At 38.3% G+C, this 22660-nt stretch overlaps 3 protein-coding genes across 3 annotated transcripts; all 3 read left to right on the top strand.

The window, feature by feature from the left end:
* Positions 1-3413: 3413 nt before the first annotated feature.
* On the top strand, positions 3414-4307 carry LOC140244215 (uncharacterized). The gene has a single exon (XM_072323851.1). The coding sequence runs from the start codon at positions 3414-3416 to the stop codon at positions 4305-4307; it is 894 nt and encodes a 297-aa protein (XP_072179952.1).
* A 7122-nt stretch (positions 4308-11429) lies between these two features.
* On the top strand, positions 11430-13144 carry LOC140244478 (uncharacterized). Its single transcript, XM_072324111.1, has 2 exons — positions 11430-11447; positions 12185-13144. Exons 1-2 carry the CDS (start codon positions 11430-11432, stop codon positions 13142-13144), a joined length of 978 nt encoding a protein of 325 aa, XP_072180212.1.
* A 5288-nt stretch (positions 13145-18432) lies between these two features.
* On the top strand, positions 18433-22430 carry LOC140244477 (uncharacterized). Its single transcript, XM_072324109.1, has 2 exons — positions 18433-18615; positions 21489-22430. The coding sequence occupies exons 1-2, from the start codon at positions 18433-18435 to the stop codon at positions 22428-22430; spliced, it is 1125 nt and encodes a 374-aa protein (XP_072180210.1).
* Positions 22431-22660: the final 230 nt, after the last annotated feature.

The raw sequence follows: 22660 nt of genomic DNA, 5'->3' as shown, positions 1-22660 counted from the left end.
GGGGGGGGGACATACGGTACTGTGCATATAGAGATTATATCACACCAACTTTTACAGGATGGTTTGCGATTTATTGTTGGAGTGTGACTTCAGTGACATAAACGTGACCGTGCATGACACTATTGGTTTGGTTTGGTTTGGTTTATTTCTGCACTTTCTTTCTCCAAATATAATTGCAAATGAAAACAGAGTGATACAGAGTATGCAACAACAACAAAAGAGAGTTAACATACAAATCAATACAAAACATATCATTTGCGTAACAACATCAGTCTGTAGTAACATATATGAATCAAAATAACATATTAAGGCATACTGTATCTATGAACAAAGAAGAAATGATTACAGGGGACGGTCCTCATAAGCAGAGCTTGACGTGGATGAGGCCCTATCTATATATAATACAAATATAATACAACACCAATTATATATGTACTCATGAAACTCTTAATCTTGATTCACGAAACATGTTTTGCGAAAGAAAAAAAACGGAAAAGAAAAACAGTGACTTGACGTTTAAAAAAAAAAAGCACGAGGCAATATTGACTACTGCATGGGATCGTAGACAATAGAAATGTAGGTGTGTGCGAGTGACAGTGCGTCGTGTGTGCAGGTGACAGTGCAAGAGAGAATGAATGCTATATAGCATGCCTATTTTGGGGGTAAGGTATGTGCTTTACGGAGGGTATGCAATATACAAATAAGTGCCCCTGTAAAGTCAAAGAAATGAATGTCATCATTTCTAGAAGAAATACAGATTAAATATCAATACTATCGTATAAATCGATAGGATACGAATGATTCAATTTATCCTCTCTTTTGTTGAAATAAGCATTGATAAGTTTTATTGAAAAATAATCACATTTGTGTGACTCGCTCGTGACACCTATAAATGGGCCTGTTTTCGAAGTGATATACCACACGCAGAATATACAAAACTTCCACTGTTGTACTGAAGTGAATATGTAAATGCAAACTGGAAAGCATTAGGTGATGTGAATCTTATTTTCTTTTGTTTAAACTGTTAGGATTCAACACACAAACTGCACCCCCCCCCCCCGAAGTTTCAGGTATGGTTATGCAATGGGCTTGTAACTTTCAGAACAAGCCTGTGTTCATTAGATAATTGAGACACGGACAATTTTAATGTTCCTCTCCATGTAAAAACATCGTAATCAATATTTGAAGAGTTTGTTTGCAAAAACCGATAAGTCCATATTTGCCAAATGGAGATATTTGCGATTAAAGGTGAAGAAAAATAAAGAGAATAATAAGAAAATTTTTGCTTCTTTTGACCATAACTTCAAAAATATACCTTTATATGTAGTGACCAATATATCATTTAAAATGTATTATTTTGTACTTTATGACAGAGATCGTACTTCAAAATCTTCAAAAATGGACTTATCGGTTTTTGCAAACAAACCCTTCATTTAGTACGCCAGCTTCATCCTTTTTTTTTTTTTTTTTGGTATTTTGATGTTATGACCCTTTACAAGGACTGGCTTCGAAACACTTTGCTGTCCCGCATCATGTCTCACGGCAGTCTCTCTGTTACATTCCTCAATACAGCACGACTATACACCTGTGGTACCCGACACTTCAACAAAGGCCATTGATTTGAAAAGCCGTCGCCAAGGACGTTGGACATTTCAGAAAAATGGTAAGCATTTTCTCACTTCAGTGAGGGAAAATAGTTTGTAAACTTGTTAAAGGGATTGTATGGATTCGGTTGAGATGGGGGTTCAGGTTTCAACGTTTTTTTATGATAGCATTTTTTTGGGAGGATATACATGTATAATGAGAGACGTCTTATGAAACATGTATAAGAGCGTACATTTCGAAAGAGGAATGATTCAAAGTTTATTTGATGAAAATTGGTTTTGAAATGGTTGAGATACCCAAAAGTCACCAATCCTAATAAAAGGTGGGACACTCATCTTGTATTTGGATGGGTCTATTTTACTTTACTATTTTAGATAAGTCAGTCATCCCAAAACTGATTTTCATCAACTTTATTGAAATTTAAATTCCTTCTAGAATTGTTTCCTCCTTAACATTTCCCAAAGAGATTTCTATGTATCCTGCAAAAAGTTAAAGGCCAGAAAACCTCATCTCAACCAAAACTACAATCTCCCTTTAATTTGTCACTTTGTGTAGATGAAATCTTCCTATTCATTTGTCTCTTAGGTGAAATTGGCCTATTCATTGGAAAGGCGCGTTCCAACTGAATTCGTTTATTATGTAGAGTTACAATGTAATAAACGAAGTCGGTGAAACTCGGTTAAAGGACACGACCATGACAAAAGTGAAGCATGAATAAAAAGCAGAAACTAAAGAACAAAATGAACCAGCTAAAGGGAACATACCGAATAATAAAACGGCCTGTTTTGTGTGTTCCATGGGCTGCAGACCGTGCGCTTAGTGTGTGTTTGTGTGTGTGTGCGTGTGTTCTTCTTTTTTCCCTAAGTTTTCCCCCATCTCCAAATCACCATCGTCACTGCTATCAAAAATGCGATGTCTTAATCTGAATTTCATCTGCGTGGTCAGATGAAGAATTTTAGCAATACACTGGATTCCTGTTATACCGAAGTCCTCGAGACCGGTAATTTTCTTTAATGTATCGAAGTCTTGTTAAAACCGGACAAAAACAAACAAACAAACAAACAAACATAGAGCGGATAATGTTGCGGCCTGACGTATTGCTTCGTTGTAACCGGAATTTCGTTATAACTGGAGTGTACTGTAAAAATTTTGATTATTATCACAGATAGCTGTCTTCTCATTTGTGTTTTGTTCTATTTGTCGGTTCTGCTTGGCCGTGCGGTTTTTTTTTCTCTCGTTTTCTATTTTGACTTTGGGTGTTTTTCAGTTGATTCAATATCCATCTCCCTACGATTAGCAATGACTTACTCTTCTTGGTGTTGAAAACGTCATGTCACAAGTCTTCGGTTTTCCAGGAACCATCTTCGGTCACTGTCGGTGCTGCAGTTTCAGCAATCTTGATCGTTTTCTAATTGTTCGAATATCTCTTTTTATCTAGTTTATATGAATGAATGAATGAATGAATGTATGAATGAATGAATGAATGAATAAATTTATTATCCAAGGCAATAACAATCATTGTGCATATTTATATGCATTGACTTCGTATGAAATGTCTAAAATTTTGCAAGATTATGAAAACTATTGAAATATTTCATCTAAAACGTATGGATTGAAAGTCATCATTGTGTATTGGTGTTGGGTTCATGAAACAGACTTGCATTGTTCAATTCCAATGACTAAGACAACGTTCATGAAAATGTTTCTGCATTGAATATATTTGAATATTCCTTCAATGATTCTCGCAAAATTGTATCTTCCAGGGGGAGCCAAGTGAATCAACAAAGGACGTGACAATCGAAACTGTGATGACGTCAGAGGAAGGATTTCGATTTGTACGCGACATTCTGGGTGTGGCGTCACCCGAAAAAAAGATTACCTCTGATCCAAAAGGGCTCTTAGATGATATTGTGCTTTATTGGCAACAAATCATCCCGTATCAAACAATTTGCAGCATAGCCACACCCAACAAAGAAAGGCACCGGCCTACACTCTTGGAAATCAAGCACGACATATGGGCAAAATATGGTGGTCGCTGCTACCATAGTAATGTAGGGTGTTTCATGGTGATAAGAGCTCTTGGCTACCAGGCAACTCTTGTACCAGGTGACTTCCTTGGGGCAATAGGCGAACACGTGGTTATTTTAGTATACAATCTTTCTGGGGAAGGTAGTAAGCACCTGGCGGATGTGGGCACAGGAGGCTGGCCGACATTCCAGCTGATCCCGCTGGATTTTGAGAAGGAATCTCCCGAGTACCACGAGTCTTTCTTGATCTACAAGTTTGTGCGACTAGGTGATCTCATCTTACGTCAACACAACGCGGAAAGCGACCCGGTGGGGGCAGCTTTCTTCAAGAAAACCTTAAAGGACGGGTGGTACACCTATGCCGAGATCCATGATGAAATGCCCGTAGACGTCTCTCATTTCGATGACGCGATGTCGATGTTGTATACTGACATATCTGTGGAACCACTCCTCTGTAACATATGGTGTATGACATTTCCTAATCGGCGACTCCTTTCAATCAGAAATACCACTCTCTTAATAGAGAACGAGGAGGGTCAGGTAGAAAAATCCTACTTCCGGTCACGTGAAGAGATGATCGAAACTTTCTCTCGCTTCTTTCCTCAGTTCAGTGAAGATGTGTTGAATGCTGCTATGGATGATGAGAACGTGACACTGAACTTCGACCGGAAGTAGCGTTCTAGTATGTTCTGAATGATTGATTATGCTGTCAAATCACTCAATGATACAGCTTTCTATGTACAGTTAACCCCATTAAGCCCAAGCTATTTTGACCCCTCGCAGGGCCAAGGGGATATAACGTTTTTTATCATTATTCGATGTATCATCGTCATATTTGGCACATGGGTAGAGTAACTCATACTATACACGACCATATATTTGAATTTTCTCAAGGTCACCCATGGAGGGCGCTATTTTCCAAAATATAATGAAATACATAGGAAATATGCTAAAAAACATGATTTTTCTGTATAATTTCTTTATCCCCATTATATATGTCTTATTATAGACCAATCATTCTCATATTTGTCATAAATGATAAGCAAGTGGAATCTTATATTTGTTATGATTGAAATTTCTCAAGGTCATCACATGGGGGCGCTATTCATGTCAACATGATGATACATTATGAGACCTGAGATGAAATGTTTGGGATGGGTACATGAATAGTTATGACATTTCATATTTGCATAATAGTGGAATTTCAAGATTGCAAATTGATAATACGATAAACTAATGATATCAGAGGCATAACTTGGGTGAGGAAATCAAAATAACACCAAATAGAAGGGCATAATCTTTAGAAAATATTGTTGTTTTCAATTATCTCTATTATATCTATTGTTTTATGCCTTTGTCACATAATAACAATGTAAATAATAAGAAAAACTTTCCAGGACCATAATTACTTCAAGTTTTTCTCCTTCAACAAATTTCAGCCAAGAAACACCCATTTCATCCACTGTAATGCTGTTAAATAAAATGGGAACAGAAAAAAGATGCAAAATCTGACTGACATGGTTGTCAGTTTATAGTTGCCATGGCAACCAGCAACATCAAATATAGCTGAATTATATATCAAAATGTTTGCAATAAGATTTAAGGAAAAGTCACCAAATTTGGTTGAAATCGGTTAAAGAGTGAAGGAGTGGCAAAGGAAAACCTTGGCCTTTATAGGGTTAATATGGTACGACTAGTTCTCATGACCTAAAGAAAGGATGACCTAAATCAACTGAATCATCGCAACAGATTTGGAATGAAATGATTATCATCATATTGTAATGATTTTCTTCATATTGCAGCAAAAAGAAAACAATGAGTGTAAGCCAGGCGTTGAATCATTAAATTCATTTTATATGCCTTCACAAAACTTTCATATCAGTATATGAACCAGTCACTTTGAAGGAAATTTGCTTAGGCGATAGTGTACTTGTCTCTTCACAATCTTCTCATTTCAAATACTTGTAAATCTTCACAGAATGTCAATACTTCACCTGGAATTTATTTATATACAACGTTCGAATGAGTGCGTGGTATCTTTCGGTTCTTTTTACTGTTGCCAGGGTTGCGTTGATTTTAGAAAGATAATTCTGGATAGAGAAGATTTACTTGCATCTTTTATGTAGATACTCGCGAGCAATTTATGAGTCGGAGATATGGTTAACACAATGATGTTTGCATTTGATTTTTTTTTTGTATACTGCTGAAATGAAGGTGAATAAAACTGAACTGAAGTTAACTGAACACTTTATGCGGTTTCTACATGTCTATATATGACTTCTTCACAAAAACAGGTGTAACATCTCTCCTTAACTTTGTAATCACCGTGTGATTGTGACAAAACGGTTGCTGTTGCACACCCCTACTTTTACAGCAGAAACCATACAAGTGCAACATCCCTATGAAGGTTAAACGTTAGTAGAGAGTATAAAACAGTGAATTCCCCTGACAGGAACATCAAACATTGCTTGTACGCGTTACAATGTTCACTCCGCTTTATTATACTAATGATGCACAGGAAAGAGTGCGTTAGTGAAGGTGCGGCGCACTCGAGAGTATTGACAATGGTGCAACATGCACGAGGCGCAGCCGAGTGCATGTTGCACCATTGTCAATACTCGAGAGTGCGCCGCACCTTCACTTACGCCACGAAATAATCCTGTGCATCATTAGTTTTATAAAATGGGTCTATGAGTTATTTACTTATCTATAAACGTCGAAGTGAAGTAAACGTCAACCAAATTCAAGATGAAGAAGTAGTGAAGTGAAGACGTCGAAGTGAAGTGAACGTCGAAGTGAAGTGAACGTCGAAGTGAAGTGAACGTCAACCAAATTGAAGATGAACAGTGAAATGAAGACTAATGTAATACAAACATCAACTCATGTACAAGTTCCAATTGCCTTACTTATGGTGGAAGTGCACCTCGCAGTTCTGGAAATGGAAGTGAGGTGCACTAGAAGTGCGAACTTGAGGTGAGTTTTGTAAAATGGAGACACTTCGATACCGATACTCCTGAACCTGACTCTGTGTCTGAGAACTCTGAATAGAAATTGACAATTCCTCTGACTCTGTTCCATGATAATGACGATTATGTTCTTCACCAGCAACAGTAGGCCTCGTAGACAGTAGATCTAACAGTACTACAGTGACAGTAGTAACACTGGCATCAGAAAGATCATGTCTTTGAAGTTCTACACTCTTCTTGGACTGTGCTTTACAAGAACTGCCTTGTACACTCTATGTCAGCTTTACAAGAACTGCCTTATACACTCTATTGCTTTTCGGAAATGTGCTTTTGTCACAAATGTCAAAATCTTGTTCGTCTAGTCTAGATAGTGACGCTGTACTGCATACCTGATTGACTGAATACTACGTTTGCTGTACGATGTGCCGTCCTCCTTCCTTGATCCAAATTTCATGGGAAATATCAGTCAATGAAGTCTTGGTAAATTTCACAAAGGCCTCAAATCTTTGCCATCCGAATTTCAGAGACCGCTTCGTGCTCGCCGAATCAGTTCCATTGATTAATTCATCAAATTCCTCGTCATTTAACAGTTCAAATTGCGGCTGCAACGGATCCGAGCTGGAGGCTGCCATTTTTCGTTCGTTTCGCTGGGCTATCGATATCGCGATATCTAACCTCTGGACTTCGCATATTTAGCATTGCAGGCACTGCAATTCAAAGGAGCCGCCGCGCGCACAGACGACCGGCAATCTACCATAGGATTACAGGCAGTGCAATAGTACTGAAGTAAAGGAAGGAGGTGTGTCTCATTTCAGCGCTTCCTATTGGCTACATTCTTGAACCCATTTTATAATACGTAATATGCTGATATATATACCACTGATTGCACAGAACAAACAGCTGACCTAGTCAGTTATTGCACCACCGTTATCTCCACCTTTGGCATTTCTCTTTTGTCCATTTCAGGACATGCACTTACCACTTACCGGCATTGTGTGTGTGTGTGTGTGTGTGTGTGTTTAATTCTTAAAGTTCTTAGAAAGAACTTAAAAGACAACAAAATAAACGGCATAGGCGTATAAAATGTGTATAAAAGTGTTTGCAAGCACGATAAAACAGCATACCAGTGTTATATGAACAAGATATCGCCATCTGTATATGTCATCTTATAAGGGCATTGTGACGCACAAAATAAGTCCTATATCTATCAACCAATACTTATTGGTCAATTCTATTCTAATCAGCTTTCCATAGTCCTCATCATCAACCTCATACATTAATTCAAAAATTCTATTCTGTGCTATGAAATAGACTTAATGATATTTACATTTAAGGACTTTCGAATGAATTTTTTTGTAAAGAAGGGTGGAGGAATGTGTGCCATAAACATTTTCGAAATAACATTTGCAAAATCTTCAAATTCTTGGAGGGGGGCGGGAGATACCTCTTTCTCCCACCCCCTCTTCTTTCCTGTGTACGACCCTGGCTTTTGATGATAATAGTATAATAGGGCCTACTCGTACTCGTTAAAGGGATAATCAACATTTGCAGATGAAACAAAAACCCAGCATTGAATTAGTTCCAGAATGTGAGTTAGAGATAGTTATAATCACTGTAAAAAGTTGAATCCGTATAATCATTGTTAAAGGGTGTGTACAGTTCTGGTTGAGGTGAGGATTTTGCTTTTAACGTTTTGCGAGATATTCAGAATCCACCCTATGAGATGTCAAAGAGCATGCAATTCTAAGGGGTATCAAAAGTTTATTTGATGAAAACCGGTTTTGAAATGGCCGAGGTATCCAAAAAGAAGGTGAAACAAAGAGATCCTAATAAAAGGCGTGGTCTGTAGTCTTTTATTATTATCACTTTTTTGAATATCTCGGCCATTTGAAAACCAATTTTCATCAAATAAACGTTGAATCCTTCTTAGAATTACATGCTCTTTCATATTTTATAATAGGTTTCTCATTATCTCACTTAGGAATGTTCAAAACATGAATGCCCACCTCTACCAATACTGTACAGTCCCTTTAAGTGTTGTTAAATACACAAAAATGTGAGCAACAATTATAATGAAAATGTTTCCAGACTAAACCGTCTACAGTTACGGTTTACTGCCAAAAAAACAACAACAACAACAACCCACTGATATATCCTTATATTGTAGGCTGTTACACGAAAATTGTATATGGTAGGATGTTTTGTGATACGACAGACCTACACGATGCATCAAATGTGATATCTTGAACATCTTTAAATCATTGATCCCAAAGGTAAAAAAGACCTGTAATCTTATTTACCCTGACGTCAATGCAACAACAAACTCTTGTCTGAGATGTGTCAACATTCAGCGCTAGAAATCCCAGACAATCGTTTTCCGCTGATTCTTGGTCTTTATCGTGCTGTACACTGCCTTCATTCACAGTCCCGTGTTTCGCTTTGAACAGTCTCTCTCCAAACCTTCTGTATTCACTAGACCGCAAAAGTAAACCAGTGGAAGCCGTCTATCCCACGAAGGTCGATTGAAAAGCGTTTCCAAAGACGTATTCAGAAAAATGGTGAGCGAATTCTACGTAGGTTCTGGAGGCGAAAACAGTTTGTAAACTATTTTGTATATTATGTCTCTTAGGCCTTTTTCATTGGAAAGGGTGTTTGAAGGTGAGTTCTTTTTGAATGTTTTAATTATGTAGAGTTAAACCAGTGGAGTCGGTATTTAAACTCGGGTATTAAAGGACACAAACATGACAAATGAAGCATTAAGAAGCCGTAGGAACGGATGATGACAAAGTAAAAAGGTAAGGGGAACATAGTGTTATTTCAGACACAAAAAATTAGTGTTTTTTTTGTTGTTGTTCATTTTGTATATTGGACGTTTGCAGGAGCTGGAGACCCTGGGCTTTGTGTATGTGTGTGTGTGTGTGTGTGTGTGTGTGTGTGTGTTTGTGTGTGTGTGTGTGTGTGTGTGTGTGTGTGTTTCTTTACCTTGCAATCCTGGCTTAATGGCGTAATGGTGCTGCCCATGCCGATAGGAGTGCCATAATACACAAATCGCCTCTTAGAATCGGTCTATTTAATACTAGTATATAAGTACACACGAAGTGTATGGGTGGTAATCACTGATATCTCTATGGAAGAACAAGATCAGTGGTGGAAATGAGCTGTATGATTGGCGGAGGTCTGCTCTCTCAGAGTGCTTTTCTAGTTTATATCAAAAGTGGTAGCGATGGACATCTCCGTTTTTACGAAAACTGCGATAAAATCATTAAATTCTATGACATTCTCAGTTATCAAAATGTACCTTAAAATCTATTGAGCTCTGTGTGGTTTGTCAAAGTTAACTTAAAAATGAAGGGCATCCATGTGCAGCTAAGCATGCAAAAACTTTTCAAGGAATTTGAGCAGAAGTTGCTCAGATAATCCTGAAAAAAAAGGTGTCGAGTATAGTGGTAGTACGAACTTGCGTAACTTCCTTTTTAGCATGTAGGTTCTGTTCTGCCAGTAGGCTAAGACAGGGAGAGAAGTTATCTTTCCTTCTTTTTTCCTCATGAAAACGTTATGTGCAGCTTATTTCAGACTTATATTCTCATCTTTTCATTTTCTTTTCCTGTTATCTAAGGATCGGTCTTATAGGACAACGAATAAAAATAGTGAAACATCTCTGCAAAGCTTGAATGCCCCCTTGACTACATAACCCTTTTAGTCCAAAGTTCTAAGAGTAGGCTTCTTTGTTTTCTGGAAGCATTATCAACCAGCTCCCATTGGAAATCAAAGATCGTGCAAGCTTAATGGTAACTTATTTACTTTTGAATATGCATAATGAGGCACATTAAGTCCATTTCGTCACGTATATCCGTATGTGCGTTCGTAATTTGTGCACATGATTATGTCATTATATATCTGTGGACAATCAGTAGGGTGAGGGGATTGGTTACAGCTCGTTATTCCGAAGGTTCGTTATTCCGAATTTCATTTTCGGATTAACGAATCACTGGAATAACGAACCTTCGGAATAACGCCACAAATGTTCGGATTAACGAACCCTTTTTTCATTTTCGGATTAACGAACCTCTAGGTATAGGGAATTTGTGTGTTTCGGATTAACGAACCTTCGGAATAAGGAACCTTCGGAATAGCGAACCTTCGGAGTAACGAACAGCACCCAGGGGGGATTAGCAGTGGAAGATATTTGTCAGGAACTTATCTTGAACAGCTGCATATTATGGTTGAATTTCCCGTTGGCAGATCTTCAACTCTATGTATACTGTATAAAAAAGGAAAAAGCTTCAAGTTTGCACCTTCACGTGCTGTGACACAAATGATTGTAGCACCTTAACGGGTAGGGTGCAACTTTGCACCTTTCACGCCAGTGAGGAGCGTTTAAGGTGCAAGCTTGCACCTTTAAAGCTGCTCATTGGGCTGAAAGGTGCAACGTTGTTCTCGTTTAGGTGCTACAATAGTGCTCATAGCAAAGGATGCATGAATTCGTAAAGGAGAAATCCGGCTGATTTTCAGACTCTTACATTATTGAACAACTACAAATTGGTTAAACTGGGTGCAGAGTTTCAGAATTCATAGTGACTGGGATAAGGAATAAGAATGTTTTTAAAATGTATATCAAATCACAATGGACAAAGATGACACGGCAGCTTCACCATAAGAATGCATGGGTGGGGGTTCAAGAAGGAAGAACAAAAAGAAGAAAGCGTGCATAATTCTACACAGACTTGTGACACTCGTACGCCATCATCCTTGCTTATTGTACGTTGTTTGGGGTTTTTCAGAGGATTGGCTTCTCTGCTCAGGGACCACAATAAATTCGAGATGTTTAAACATGGAGCTGCCGATTTATGTATGACACAATATAGAATTACGAAAATGACGTGGAATTCCCCTACACCACCTTGCAGAGCCAGTGTATTCAGCTTTTTCACTGATATTTATGTAAAAATTACACACGCAGCCAGTCGACCGTTACCAATATGAGCCTATACTTTACGCTCCGATGCACGTGTTCACTGACACCTGGTTGGCGGACGCTATTCTGGGTTTTCAGAGATCGCTTCATTCGGATCAAGAATGTTGCCCCGTGTCTTAAAACTGGATGTTATCGTAGTAGTCGGACATTTGTTTCGTTTTGTTTTTATTAAATTGTTCGCTCTGTTTTGCTTGACGGATTTTTTCCTAGTTTTTCGTTTTGATTTTTTTTTTCGTTACCATCAGCCAACAGAAACGTTTGCATATACTTGCCATTTTTACGTCAGTTAACCGCACTTCACAAATCCTTGGTCGTTCAGGAACCAATTTCGGCATAATAGTTTCAGAATTCTTGGTGGTATCATACAGATTATTATGATCCATTTTCTTTTTCAATTACATCGCATACCTCGCCTGTTTTGTAAGATAATGAAAACAGCATTCGACAGGATTTCATCTGAAACGTGCAGGACGGAAAGTAATGACCACTGTTGTCACAAAACAGATTTACAGGTATACGATCACTCTCTAAAACGATGTTGATGAACATTGTCTGGGCCTGTGCATTACATCAAATTAGTTTAATGATTCCAGCAAAATTATATCTTACAGGGGGAGCCAAGTGAATCAACCGATAACGTCACAATTGAATCGGTGATGACATCAGAGGAAGGATTTCGTTTTGTGCGCGACGTTCTAGGTGTGACGTCACCTGAAGACAAGATGACCTCTGACCCGAAAGGGCTCCTAGACGATATTGTGTACTCCTGGCAACAATTCATCCCATACCAGACAATTCGCAGCATAGCCACGCCCAACAAAGACAGGCATCGCCCTACACTCTTGGAGATCAAGAATGATATATGGGCAAAATATGGTGGTCGCTGCTACCACAGTAATGTAGGGTGTTTCATGGTGATAAAAGCTCTTGGTTACCATGCAACCCTGGTACCAGGTGATATCCTTGGGCTAAAAAGCGTCCACGTGGTCATCATAGTCTACAACCTATCTGGAGAAGGTAGCAAGCACATGGCAGATGTGGGCACAGGAGGCTGGCCGACATTCCAGCTGATCCCGCTGGATTTTGAGAGGGAATCTCCCGAGTACCACGAGTCCTTCGTGATCTACAAGTTGGTGCGACAAGGTGATCTCATCTTACGCCTGCACAACGCGGAAAGCGACCCGGTGGGGGCGGCTGGGTTCAAGAAAACCTTGAAGGGTGGCTGGTACACCTATGCCGAGATTCATCATGAAATGCCCGTGGAAGTCTCTCATTTCAATGACGTAATGTCGATGTTGTATACTGAGGTGTCGGAAGAGAACCCACTTCTCAGTAGCCTTTGGTGCATAGCCTTTCCCAACCGACGACTTCTTTCGATCAGAAACACTACCCTCCTGATAGAAAACGAAGAGGGTCAAGTGGAGAAAACCTACTTCCGGTCACGTGAAGAGATGATCGCCACTTTTGTTCGCTTTTTTCCTCAGTATAGTGAAGACACACTGAATGCTGCAATGGATCATGAGAACATTAAACTGGATTTCAACCGAGAGCAGCCTGCCAGTATCTTTTGAACGATCATTAAGACGCTTTCCCTGAACACTGAATAGATGATACGCCTAGTTTTCATGATCTTATAGGAAAGGGGTGGAATCTATCGCTGGTCCAGCGGCCAGGGGCCACTTAACATTGACGCCAGGCAGACCACAAAATTAACAAAAAAGTAAATTCTGATAAAAAAAAAACATAAATCAAAATTAGTTTGGAGTTCTTGAAATATACTAAACTTTTACTAAATTATTCAGAATATGTGTGCGTTTTCGACTTTCAAATTATAAAATATTCTACATCTGAAGTGCAATATCGTGCCACTCCATGAACGGTTTGTAATACAAAACAAACTTTTTTCTCCCACAAACGTTTAATCAGGCTCTGACAATATAGTTTAACAAATTTTTTGAAAGTAATATATTACATATGTACATTAAAATAAAGGTATGTTAGAAATATCATATCAAATACTTCCGTTTCCTGATTCGTCATAGAAAAATTCACAAGTCAGCAAAACCTGATCAGCGTAAGGCACGGTGTGAGTTGTTTGTGGAGGGCTTAATTGCCCCTAGAGAGTTTCCTAGAAATTGACAGTATGCATGCCCTAGACATGCACACGGTATCTTTCATATTCCATTTTAGGGATTGATAGACATTCCAATTAGAATGATAAATGTGCAAACCAATTCGTATAATAGAATTCAATAAATAAATGTGAATGAATTCGTAAAAAAAAAAAATAAATCATAACTCCTCTCCTCCGCCCAATTTCTCATTATTATACCAATGAATAGTTTTTATTGATTAAATTTTCAGAAAGATTGCTACATTATTTCATTGAAAACAAAATGGGGAATAAGGCCCTTTTTCTTTCAAATATTTGTATGGCAAGCATTGTAAGTGAACAATATAAAAATCAATATGACATGTGGTTGTGTCTTATTCCTTGTTTCTGTCACTTTTTTTTCTTTTAGAGTTATATTTCAAATATTAATTTATATAATTAATAGTAATGTCCATATTAAAACAGCTATTAGCTTATTAATATATAAATGAATGATGAATGAAATATATCGATAAAATGAAATAAAATAAAATCAGAACCTCTCCCTTTCATTATCTCTTTATTTCTGTGTCTCTATACCCTATGTTGGTAAAAGTCCCTTGCCCAACCCTCCTTTCCTTTCTCCTAGTCCCCTCCTTTACCTATCCGCTCCCTTGTAGACCTACTGATCTTTTCCTTACCTTGTTTACGAACACACCCCACACATGGATGGATGCATGGAAACGGTTCCGGTCAACAAGGCCACCATCCGGTATGATAATGAGAAAAAAATGTTATTACGGACTGGTGGGTTATCGGGGTCATTGCACAAGACCTACATCCATGGGTCATACTGTCCACGAGTCCTACAGCCCACGAGTTCGACACTAGGAAAATAAAGCCCATGAGACCGACACCAGGTAAAAACAGCCTACGAGTTCGACAGATACAACACGGGGTTTAATGTGTCGGTCTCGTGGGCCTTGTTTGCTTATATAGTGTCGAACTCATGAGCTGTATGACTCGTGGGCTGTATAACTCGTAGGCTGTATGGCTCGTGGGTGTCGGTCTCGTGACGTGCACGGTGGCGTATCTAGGGGGGGGGGGGCACGTGCCCCGGGCGCCACTCCTTGGGGGCGCCAAAAACGAAAAAACGAAAAAACAAAACAAAACAAAAAACCATCGCCCGGACGGGAAGAGGGAGAATGGAGGGGGGGGGGGGGGCAGAAAACCAAATCAAACAAGATAAAAACAAAACATGATGATGACGCGGACAAAATGACAATGTTTATTGTGTTCACACAAGAATTCCATGTTTTGCAAGCTGAAATACAAAAATTTTCGGCTCGCTCGCCAAAATTTATTAAAGAGAAAAAATAGATAAGAGCAAAACGTGATGATGACGCGGACAAAATGACAATGTCTATTGTGTTCACACATGTCATTTTATATTTAGCAGGCAAAATGTCACACGGAGCAGCGGCTGCGATTTCTGTCGTTCTGAAGCGATCGCCGATTAGATCAAAAGAGGGCGCCAACGGTTTTCGAACGTACGGGGGGGGGGGGGGGAGGGACGCAAAAAAACCGAATGAAGCAAAATAAGAACAAAACGTAATGTTGACGCGGAAATATACATATTTCGGCTCTCTCACTCGTACTAATTTAGAGTATTTTTTCAAGTTCTCAGTTTGTTGGTATAAATCCTCATCTATAAGGCCGTCACTATCATTATCTTGATCAGTGTTGATTAGAATTGTAAGATTTAATAAGCAAAAAATGACAAGAATTCCATGTTTTGTAAGCTGAAATGCAAAAAAATTTCGGCTCAAAAGATCAAAAGAGGGCGCCATCAGTTTCGAACATACAGTGGGGGGGGGGAGGCGCAAAAAAAAAAAACAAATCAAACAAAATAAGAACAAAACGTAATGAACGTAATGAAATATACAAATTTCGGCTCACTCGCTCGTACTAATTTAGAGTATCATTTCAAGTCCTCAGTTTGTTGGTATAAATCGTTATCTATAAGGCCGTCACTATATCTTGATCAGAATTGTAAAAAAATGACAAGAATTCCATGTTTTGTAAGCTGAAATACAAAAAATTTATTACATTTAAATCACCTTCAAAAGACCCCTTTTAAGTGCTGAAAAAGTATATCATGTGGACTTTTTTTTAAAGTTCCCACCGGGATGGGGTTGGGGTTGAACACTTTTTCAGAAATTAATAGGGGCGCAATTTTCGCGCTTGCCCCGGGCGCCGTTTTCCCTATAGATTCGCCACTGCGTGCACCCCCTTTAACGATAGATACAGGAACAGTGTTGCCAGATGGTGATTTCAGTAACCAAAAAGGGTGAAATTAGGTGATTTTTGAAGTTGTTTGGTGACAAAATTTTAGCCTGGTAACCAAATCAAAATTTGGTGATTTTTGGCAATTTTTGGGTGATTTTGAGACCAATGAAAAATGATTACACTAACTGAAAAACAAAAATGCATTTTGCCCAAAGTTTTCCCCTAATTTCCTGTAGAAACATAACATGTGCCCCTTTTTTGTCATTCAACACACACAATCACTCATATATCCATAGAGCTAGAGGGGGTCTACCGTACACATTTTGCATTGTGTGTGACTATACGGCGCGCCGTAAATTGCACCGAGACTCGCGCAGAGTGTTTGATAAAGGTTTATTGACATCATTTTGCCTTGAAATTGAAGCATAATACAACTTACTCTGCAAGTTGTATATCTGCAAGTTGTATTATGCAAGATTGAGGCATATATACACTCCCACCTATGTAATTATTCCCTGCCGTCTCTGCCCCTTTCACTGTAGTTATCAGTTCCGCTATTGTTTTGATCATTATTATTATTTTCTATTTGCATATGATATCCATGTTTTGTATCTTGTCCCCAGTCTTGACAAAGGGCAGGAAGCCCGAAAGCTTGAGTAAAATCACTTGTGAGGATTAAGCAACGTCTACCGCCTCTTTACTCTCGTTTACATACACACTCCAAAAAGATGCGACGACCCAGGGGTTCATCATTAGCTGAAGGCACACGACTCACACTATATATATATATATATATGAATATATATATATATATATATATATATATATATATATATATATGAATATATATATATATATATATATATATATATATATATATATATATATATATATATATATATATATATATATATATATATATATATATATATATATATATATATATATATTATATGTATATATATGTGTGTGTGTGTGTGTGTAGGACATTCCTATTATGATGCAATGTTTAGATACCCCTTTTCCGATTTTTCATGTTTGAAGATGCACTCCAAAAACATTGCAATTTTACCCTTCCAATAGTGAAAATACCAACCATTGGCAATTAAACTTTGACCTGAGACATAACACACCTGTTCTTTTGGGTTTTTTTTTTTTTTTTTTTTGCATTTGACCTTTGTATCTATATGATATATTTACCTCAGACAATTTTAAATTTGTGGTTATTAGCTCTGACATTTTTTAATGAATGTTATATTTTTACGTCTTATATTCTTAAATTTGTTAAATTTCTTTAATTAAGTTGTTTAATTTCTCAAATTTTTAGCTCTGATATTTTTACCTTTGACATTTTCACCCGTAACACACCTGTTCTTTTTGGGTTTTTTTTTTTTTTTTTTGCATTTGACCTTTGTATCTATATGATATATTTACCTCAGACAATTTTAAATTTGTGGTTATTAGCTCTGACATTTTTTAATGAATGTTATATTTTTACGTCTTATATTCTTAAATTTGTTAAATTTCTTTAATTAATTTGTTTCATTTCTTAAATTTTTATCTCTAAAATTTTACCTTTGATAATTAGCTCTGACATGTTCTACCTCCGATGTCTTATCATTTACCTTATACCACAACCTGTGACATTTTATACGTCTGACAAAAATAATTACCTCCTACATTATCACCTTTGAGATATTCGCCTCTGACATTTTTACCTCTGACAGCATCACCTCGGCCATTTTCACCCATACAAATCGTCTGTAATTTCTAGCTATAAACATTTTTACCTGACATTTCACTTCTGACATTTCATATTTCTGACATTGTACCTTTGATATTTCGTATGTCTGACGTTTTTTACACCTGGTTTTATTACGTCTGACATTCTCAACATCTGATGTTTTCATTTCTTACATAATGATTATCTAACTCCACGTTTTCACCTGTAAAATGTTTACTTCTGACATTATAAAACCTCTGACATTTTTCCTCTGATAATTCATAAGTTCACCATTATCACTTCTTACATTTTTACCTCTGACGTTATTACCTCTGCCATTTTTACCTCTGCCAATTTTTCCTCTGACATTTCGACAAGCACGGTCTCGCCGTTTCAAAGGGAATGCCGTTCTCATTCCCTTGAGAACGGCGAGAACATGCTTGCCGAAACGTCGGGACTGGGTAGGCCCTTTTCAGGGCCAAACACATACCGTAGAAAGAATACGTGGTGCACTTTGAAATTATTGTTGCCATATCTAATGTATCTAAACAACCATTCGTGCAAAAGCGAGTGACAATATTCTGAGTGTGTAAGCTGCAGGTGTTGGGCTGACCCAGGATTGCGTAATACTGTCTCTAAGGACGCAAACAAATGCATCCAACCATGTTATTAGTGAGCTTTCGCAAGCACGACGCGCCCGGTAGTTGAGCGTGCCGTATGCAAACTTTGCTTTTGCTCATGATTAAATCCGAGAAATGTCCTGTCCTGTCCTGGGGAAAACGAGAACGGTCCTCGGCCAAAATGGCGTCCGGCCCGGATGCTTGGCAGGATTGAGCCAGCTAGCCAGCCAGCCATCTAATCAACAATCTTGTCGCTACGCCTCCGTCCACATAGGAAAGCGAAACAGCTTTGCGAATAGATATGGAACGGGAGTCCAAGTACCATGTACGGGGACCAGACTGTCACAGCTGAGCGCTTCCCCGTACTCTTGGTCTTCCCGTCGTGTAGCGAAAGCTCCCTAGCTATTATAGCCACGAGACGCACGTGAATAAGTACCCTTCAAAGGACGAGACAATAAGTGGCATGTCATAAGGGACATCTGCTTTATGCAGCCTTCTATTTTGCGGATGTCTAATTCCCTGTCATCGATACACCAACAGATTTTCGTCAATGGCGCTGCAGTGGCAAGTAGTCAGAGCTTTAAAAGGAAAATGGTTCATCCTTTTCTCTTGCTGATTCCTGTTTCCTTCTGTATGTTCTCCATTGGCATCCATTCACCGTCCTTGTTCGTAAAATTGCATTGCTGTCACCGGCAATGTACACATTCAGTGCTACCACTATACTGAGGTGGTCAATCGAGCTTGACGAACGAACCAATGAAATCCGACTTGTCAACGAGGGCTGTCTGAAAACGTGCAGTTACAATGGACACGGAACACTTCAGCCAAATGGTGAGAAAATCATCTCTTTAGAGCTAAAAAAAACCCAGTTTAAATAACAAGCAACTTGTCTCTTAAGAAATATTCATCTGCTGAAAGAGGTAATAGAGGTTGATTCTTTTTTTTTTTTTTTTTTTTAGGTTTGGGCTTTTCCTCTGAAGATTAATGTGAGTGAAATCAGTAAAAATCAACTGCATCACAGGATAGGGATAGATGAGAAGCTGTACAATGAAAGAAACATGCGAAACAAGGGGAACATTATTTATACATTGTACGTTATGTCCTAGGCGTTACAAGAAACATTTCACACATTTGATCCTTAATAGTTCGAAAACTATAAATCAGATAACACTGTTATTGATATGAGTAATAGCTGAATAGTGCACAATTTAGTTGAAGGTGATTTGAATATGAGAGCATGAATCAGTTTCGTGAAATCCATGATTGATTTTAAAGACAAAATCCGGAATTCTCGTGAAATTTGAACCCTCTGTACATAATTGAACTTTACACAAGAACCAATGGTGTGTATGTGAGTGTGTGCTTACAATGACTCTAAACAATACACATGAATACCAAGAATTGCACCTTTTCAGAGCTTTGCTGACCAAGAAACATGAATGCTTTATCAATAATTCCTGTGGATTGCCATGGGCACTGCTAGTCTGAATTCATGGTAAAGGGTAAAATGCACGCACATTAAAAACATAAGCACATGTTTTCATGGAATAACATACCACTACATTTCAGGATGAATAAAGACTAGCTGCGATGGTGGAATTTCTTACAGTCTTATGAACATGTAATGGAGCATTCCAATCCAGGCCATTGTTCAGGACCATTGTCAGGGTGTTAACCACTCACTTCCATACACACCAATTGACCCCTGTGCAATTTTTTTTTTTTTTTTTTTTTTTTTTTTTTTTTTTTTTTTACAGAGGGTTGAAAACAGAGAAAAATCTTCAAGGAGCCGTGAAATCCAAATGCATGTTGATTTGTGTTGATTTATGATACCCTCAACAGCACTTTTGCAGTGAAACAAACATCTAGAAACATTCCGTATATTTTTAACGATTTTTTTTCTTCTATTTTTCTTCAGATTACTTGGGAACGCCCACAAAAATCACTCCAAACCAATATTCTGGCGATGACCTCATCTGTCAATCATTGCTTAAGTACTGAAATGTTTAACAAAAGATATTGGAATGCACCTTCCTCTGGACTCAGCATAACTTGCATGTTTCTGTGATATTAATGTGACTAACAAAAGAAATGGCGAGGGAACATGCAAGTTATGCTCAGTTAAGGGAAGGTGCATTCCATTCAATGGAATACACCTTCCCCTCGACTCAGCATGTTAAATGTTAAATGTTTAACAAAAGACGGTCTTTTGTTAAACATTTCAGTACTTATCAATGATTGGCAGATGAGGTCATCGCTAGAATATTGGTTTGGAAGGATTTTTTGTGGGCGTTCCCAAGTAATCTGAAGAAAAATAGAAGAAAAAGTCGTTAAAAATATATGGAATGTTTCTAGATGTTTGTTTCACTGCAAAAGTGCTGATGAGGGTATCATAAATCAACACAAAACAACATGCATTTGGCTTCCAGAGCTCCTTTAAATAAACCTAACGTAGATATAAATCTTGAATATAATGAAACTGATTTATAATCTTTTTACCTTATCTCCAACAAAATTGTACACTATTCAGCTATAGATCATGTCAATGCCAGTGTTATCTGATACATTGTATATAGTTTTTGAACAATGAAGGATCAGAAGTGGAAAATGTTTTTGTGACACCTACTACTTGGAATCTTTTATTGTGTGCTATAAAGCTTAACCAATTCCGCACTGGCGACTGTCACAATACCTGTTTGTGTGCTGTTTTGGTTTTTGTTTTGTTTTGTTTTTGGTTCTTTTTTATCAGCTACAAGGGTAACACATTTGTATTTATGTATATAAATGTACGTGTACATAATAGGCCTATTGATACAAATGGTCGTGGCAGAAAGGAGGAGGCAGCGGGAGTGTAATCAGTAGCCTTCGTTCACTCTGTCCAATGCCTTTAATGTCAATACTGAGTTTCGGACCCCCCCCCCCCCTTTGGCCTTTGTCAGGAATGGAAATCGATCTAACAAAAAACAACCAATTTCCGACAAAACTCGAACAAAGCAAAGCAAATGCAAAAACAAAGCACAAAAAAGCAACATAATAATCCATCAGAACAGAAATATGACATACATGAACATGCACGGCAGTGTTAGCAATAAAGCAACAATTTAGCATAAATTAACATTAGCATTGAGTAAATGACTAATCAATTCAATTTGTAACAAGAATTGTTTCATCTTAAACGTTATATCTTACAGGGAAAGTCAAGTGAACCAACCAATGACGTCAGAATTGACACTATTATGACGTATGAGGAAGGTTTTCGATTTGTACGCGACGTTCTAGGTGTGACGTCACCTGAAGACAAGATGACCTCTGACCCAAAAGGACTCCTGGACGATATCGTGTATCATTGGCGGCAAGTCATCCCATACCAGACAATTCATAGCATAGCCACACCCAACAAAGAAAGGCGCCGCCCTACACTATTGGAGATCAAGAACGATATATGGGCAAAATATGGTGGTCGCTGCTACCACAATAATGTGGGATGTTACATGGTCGTAAAAGCTCTGGGTTACCAGGCAACCCTGGTGCCAGGTGACGTCCTTGATACCAAAAGCTGTCACGTGGTCATCATGGTATTCAACCTATCTAGAGAAGGCAGCAAGCACATGTTGGATGTAGGAACAGGGAGCTTTCCGACATTCCAGTTAATCCCGCTGGATTTTGAGAGGGAATCTCCCGAGTACCACGAGTCCTTCTTGCGCTACAAATTAGTACGACAAGGTGACATCATCTTGCGCATCCACAACGCGGAAAGCGATCCAGTGGGAGCGGCTTGTTTCGAGAAAACCTTGCAGAACGGATGGTACACTTATGCGGAGATTCATCATGAAATGCCCGTAAGGGTCTCTTATTTTGATGACGTGATGTCGATGTTATATACTGAGATATCTGAGGAGAACCCACTTCTTAGTAATGTGTGGTGTATGGTCTTTCCTAACCGCCGACTCCTTTCGATCAGGAACACCACTCTCTTGATAGAGAACGAGAATGGTCAGGTGGAAAAATCGTACTTCCCGTCACGTGAAGAGATGATCGAAACTTTTTCTCGCTTCTTTCCTCAGTTTAGTGAAGAAGTGTTGAATGCCGCCATGGATGATGAGAACATCAAACTGGACTTCAACAGGAAGTAGCATGCCAGTTTCTTTGACGATTTAAATTAACTAAAATTGACGTCAGCTAGACCACCAAAATTCCCCCTGCCAAAGAAAAAAAAAAAGAATTCAGATTCCAATGACTAAATCCACAAATAATTGTCAGTTTGGAGCCGTGAAACAGATCAAATTATCAGCGATTCATTAAGAACGTATCAATTCTTCGACTTTTAAAAGATTGTTGAAAGTGTAAAAAGCCAGTCCTCGAG

The sequence above is a fragment of the Diadema setosum genome, chromosome 21, assembly GCF_964275005.1.
Source record: "Diadema setosum chromosome 21, eeDiaSeto1, whole genome shotgun sequence".
NCBI lineage: Eukaryota > Metazoa > Echinodermata > Echinoidea > Diadematoida > Diadematidae > Diadema > Diadema setosum.
Note: the sequence above shows the minus strand (reverse complement) of the source record. Positions and strands in the feature narration are given on the sequence as shown.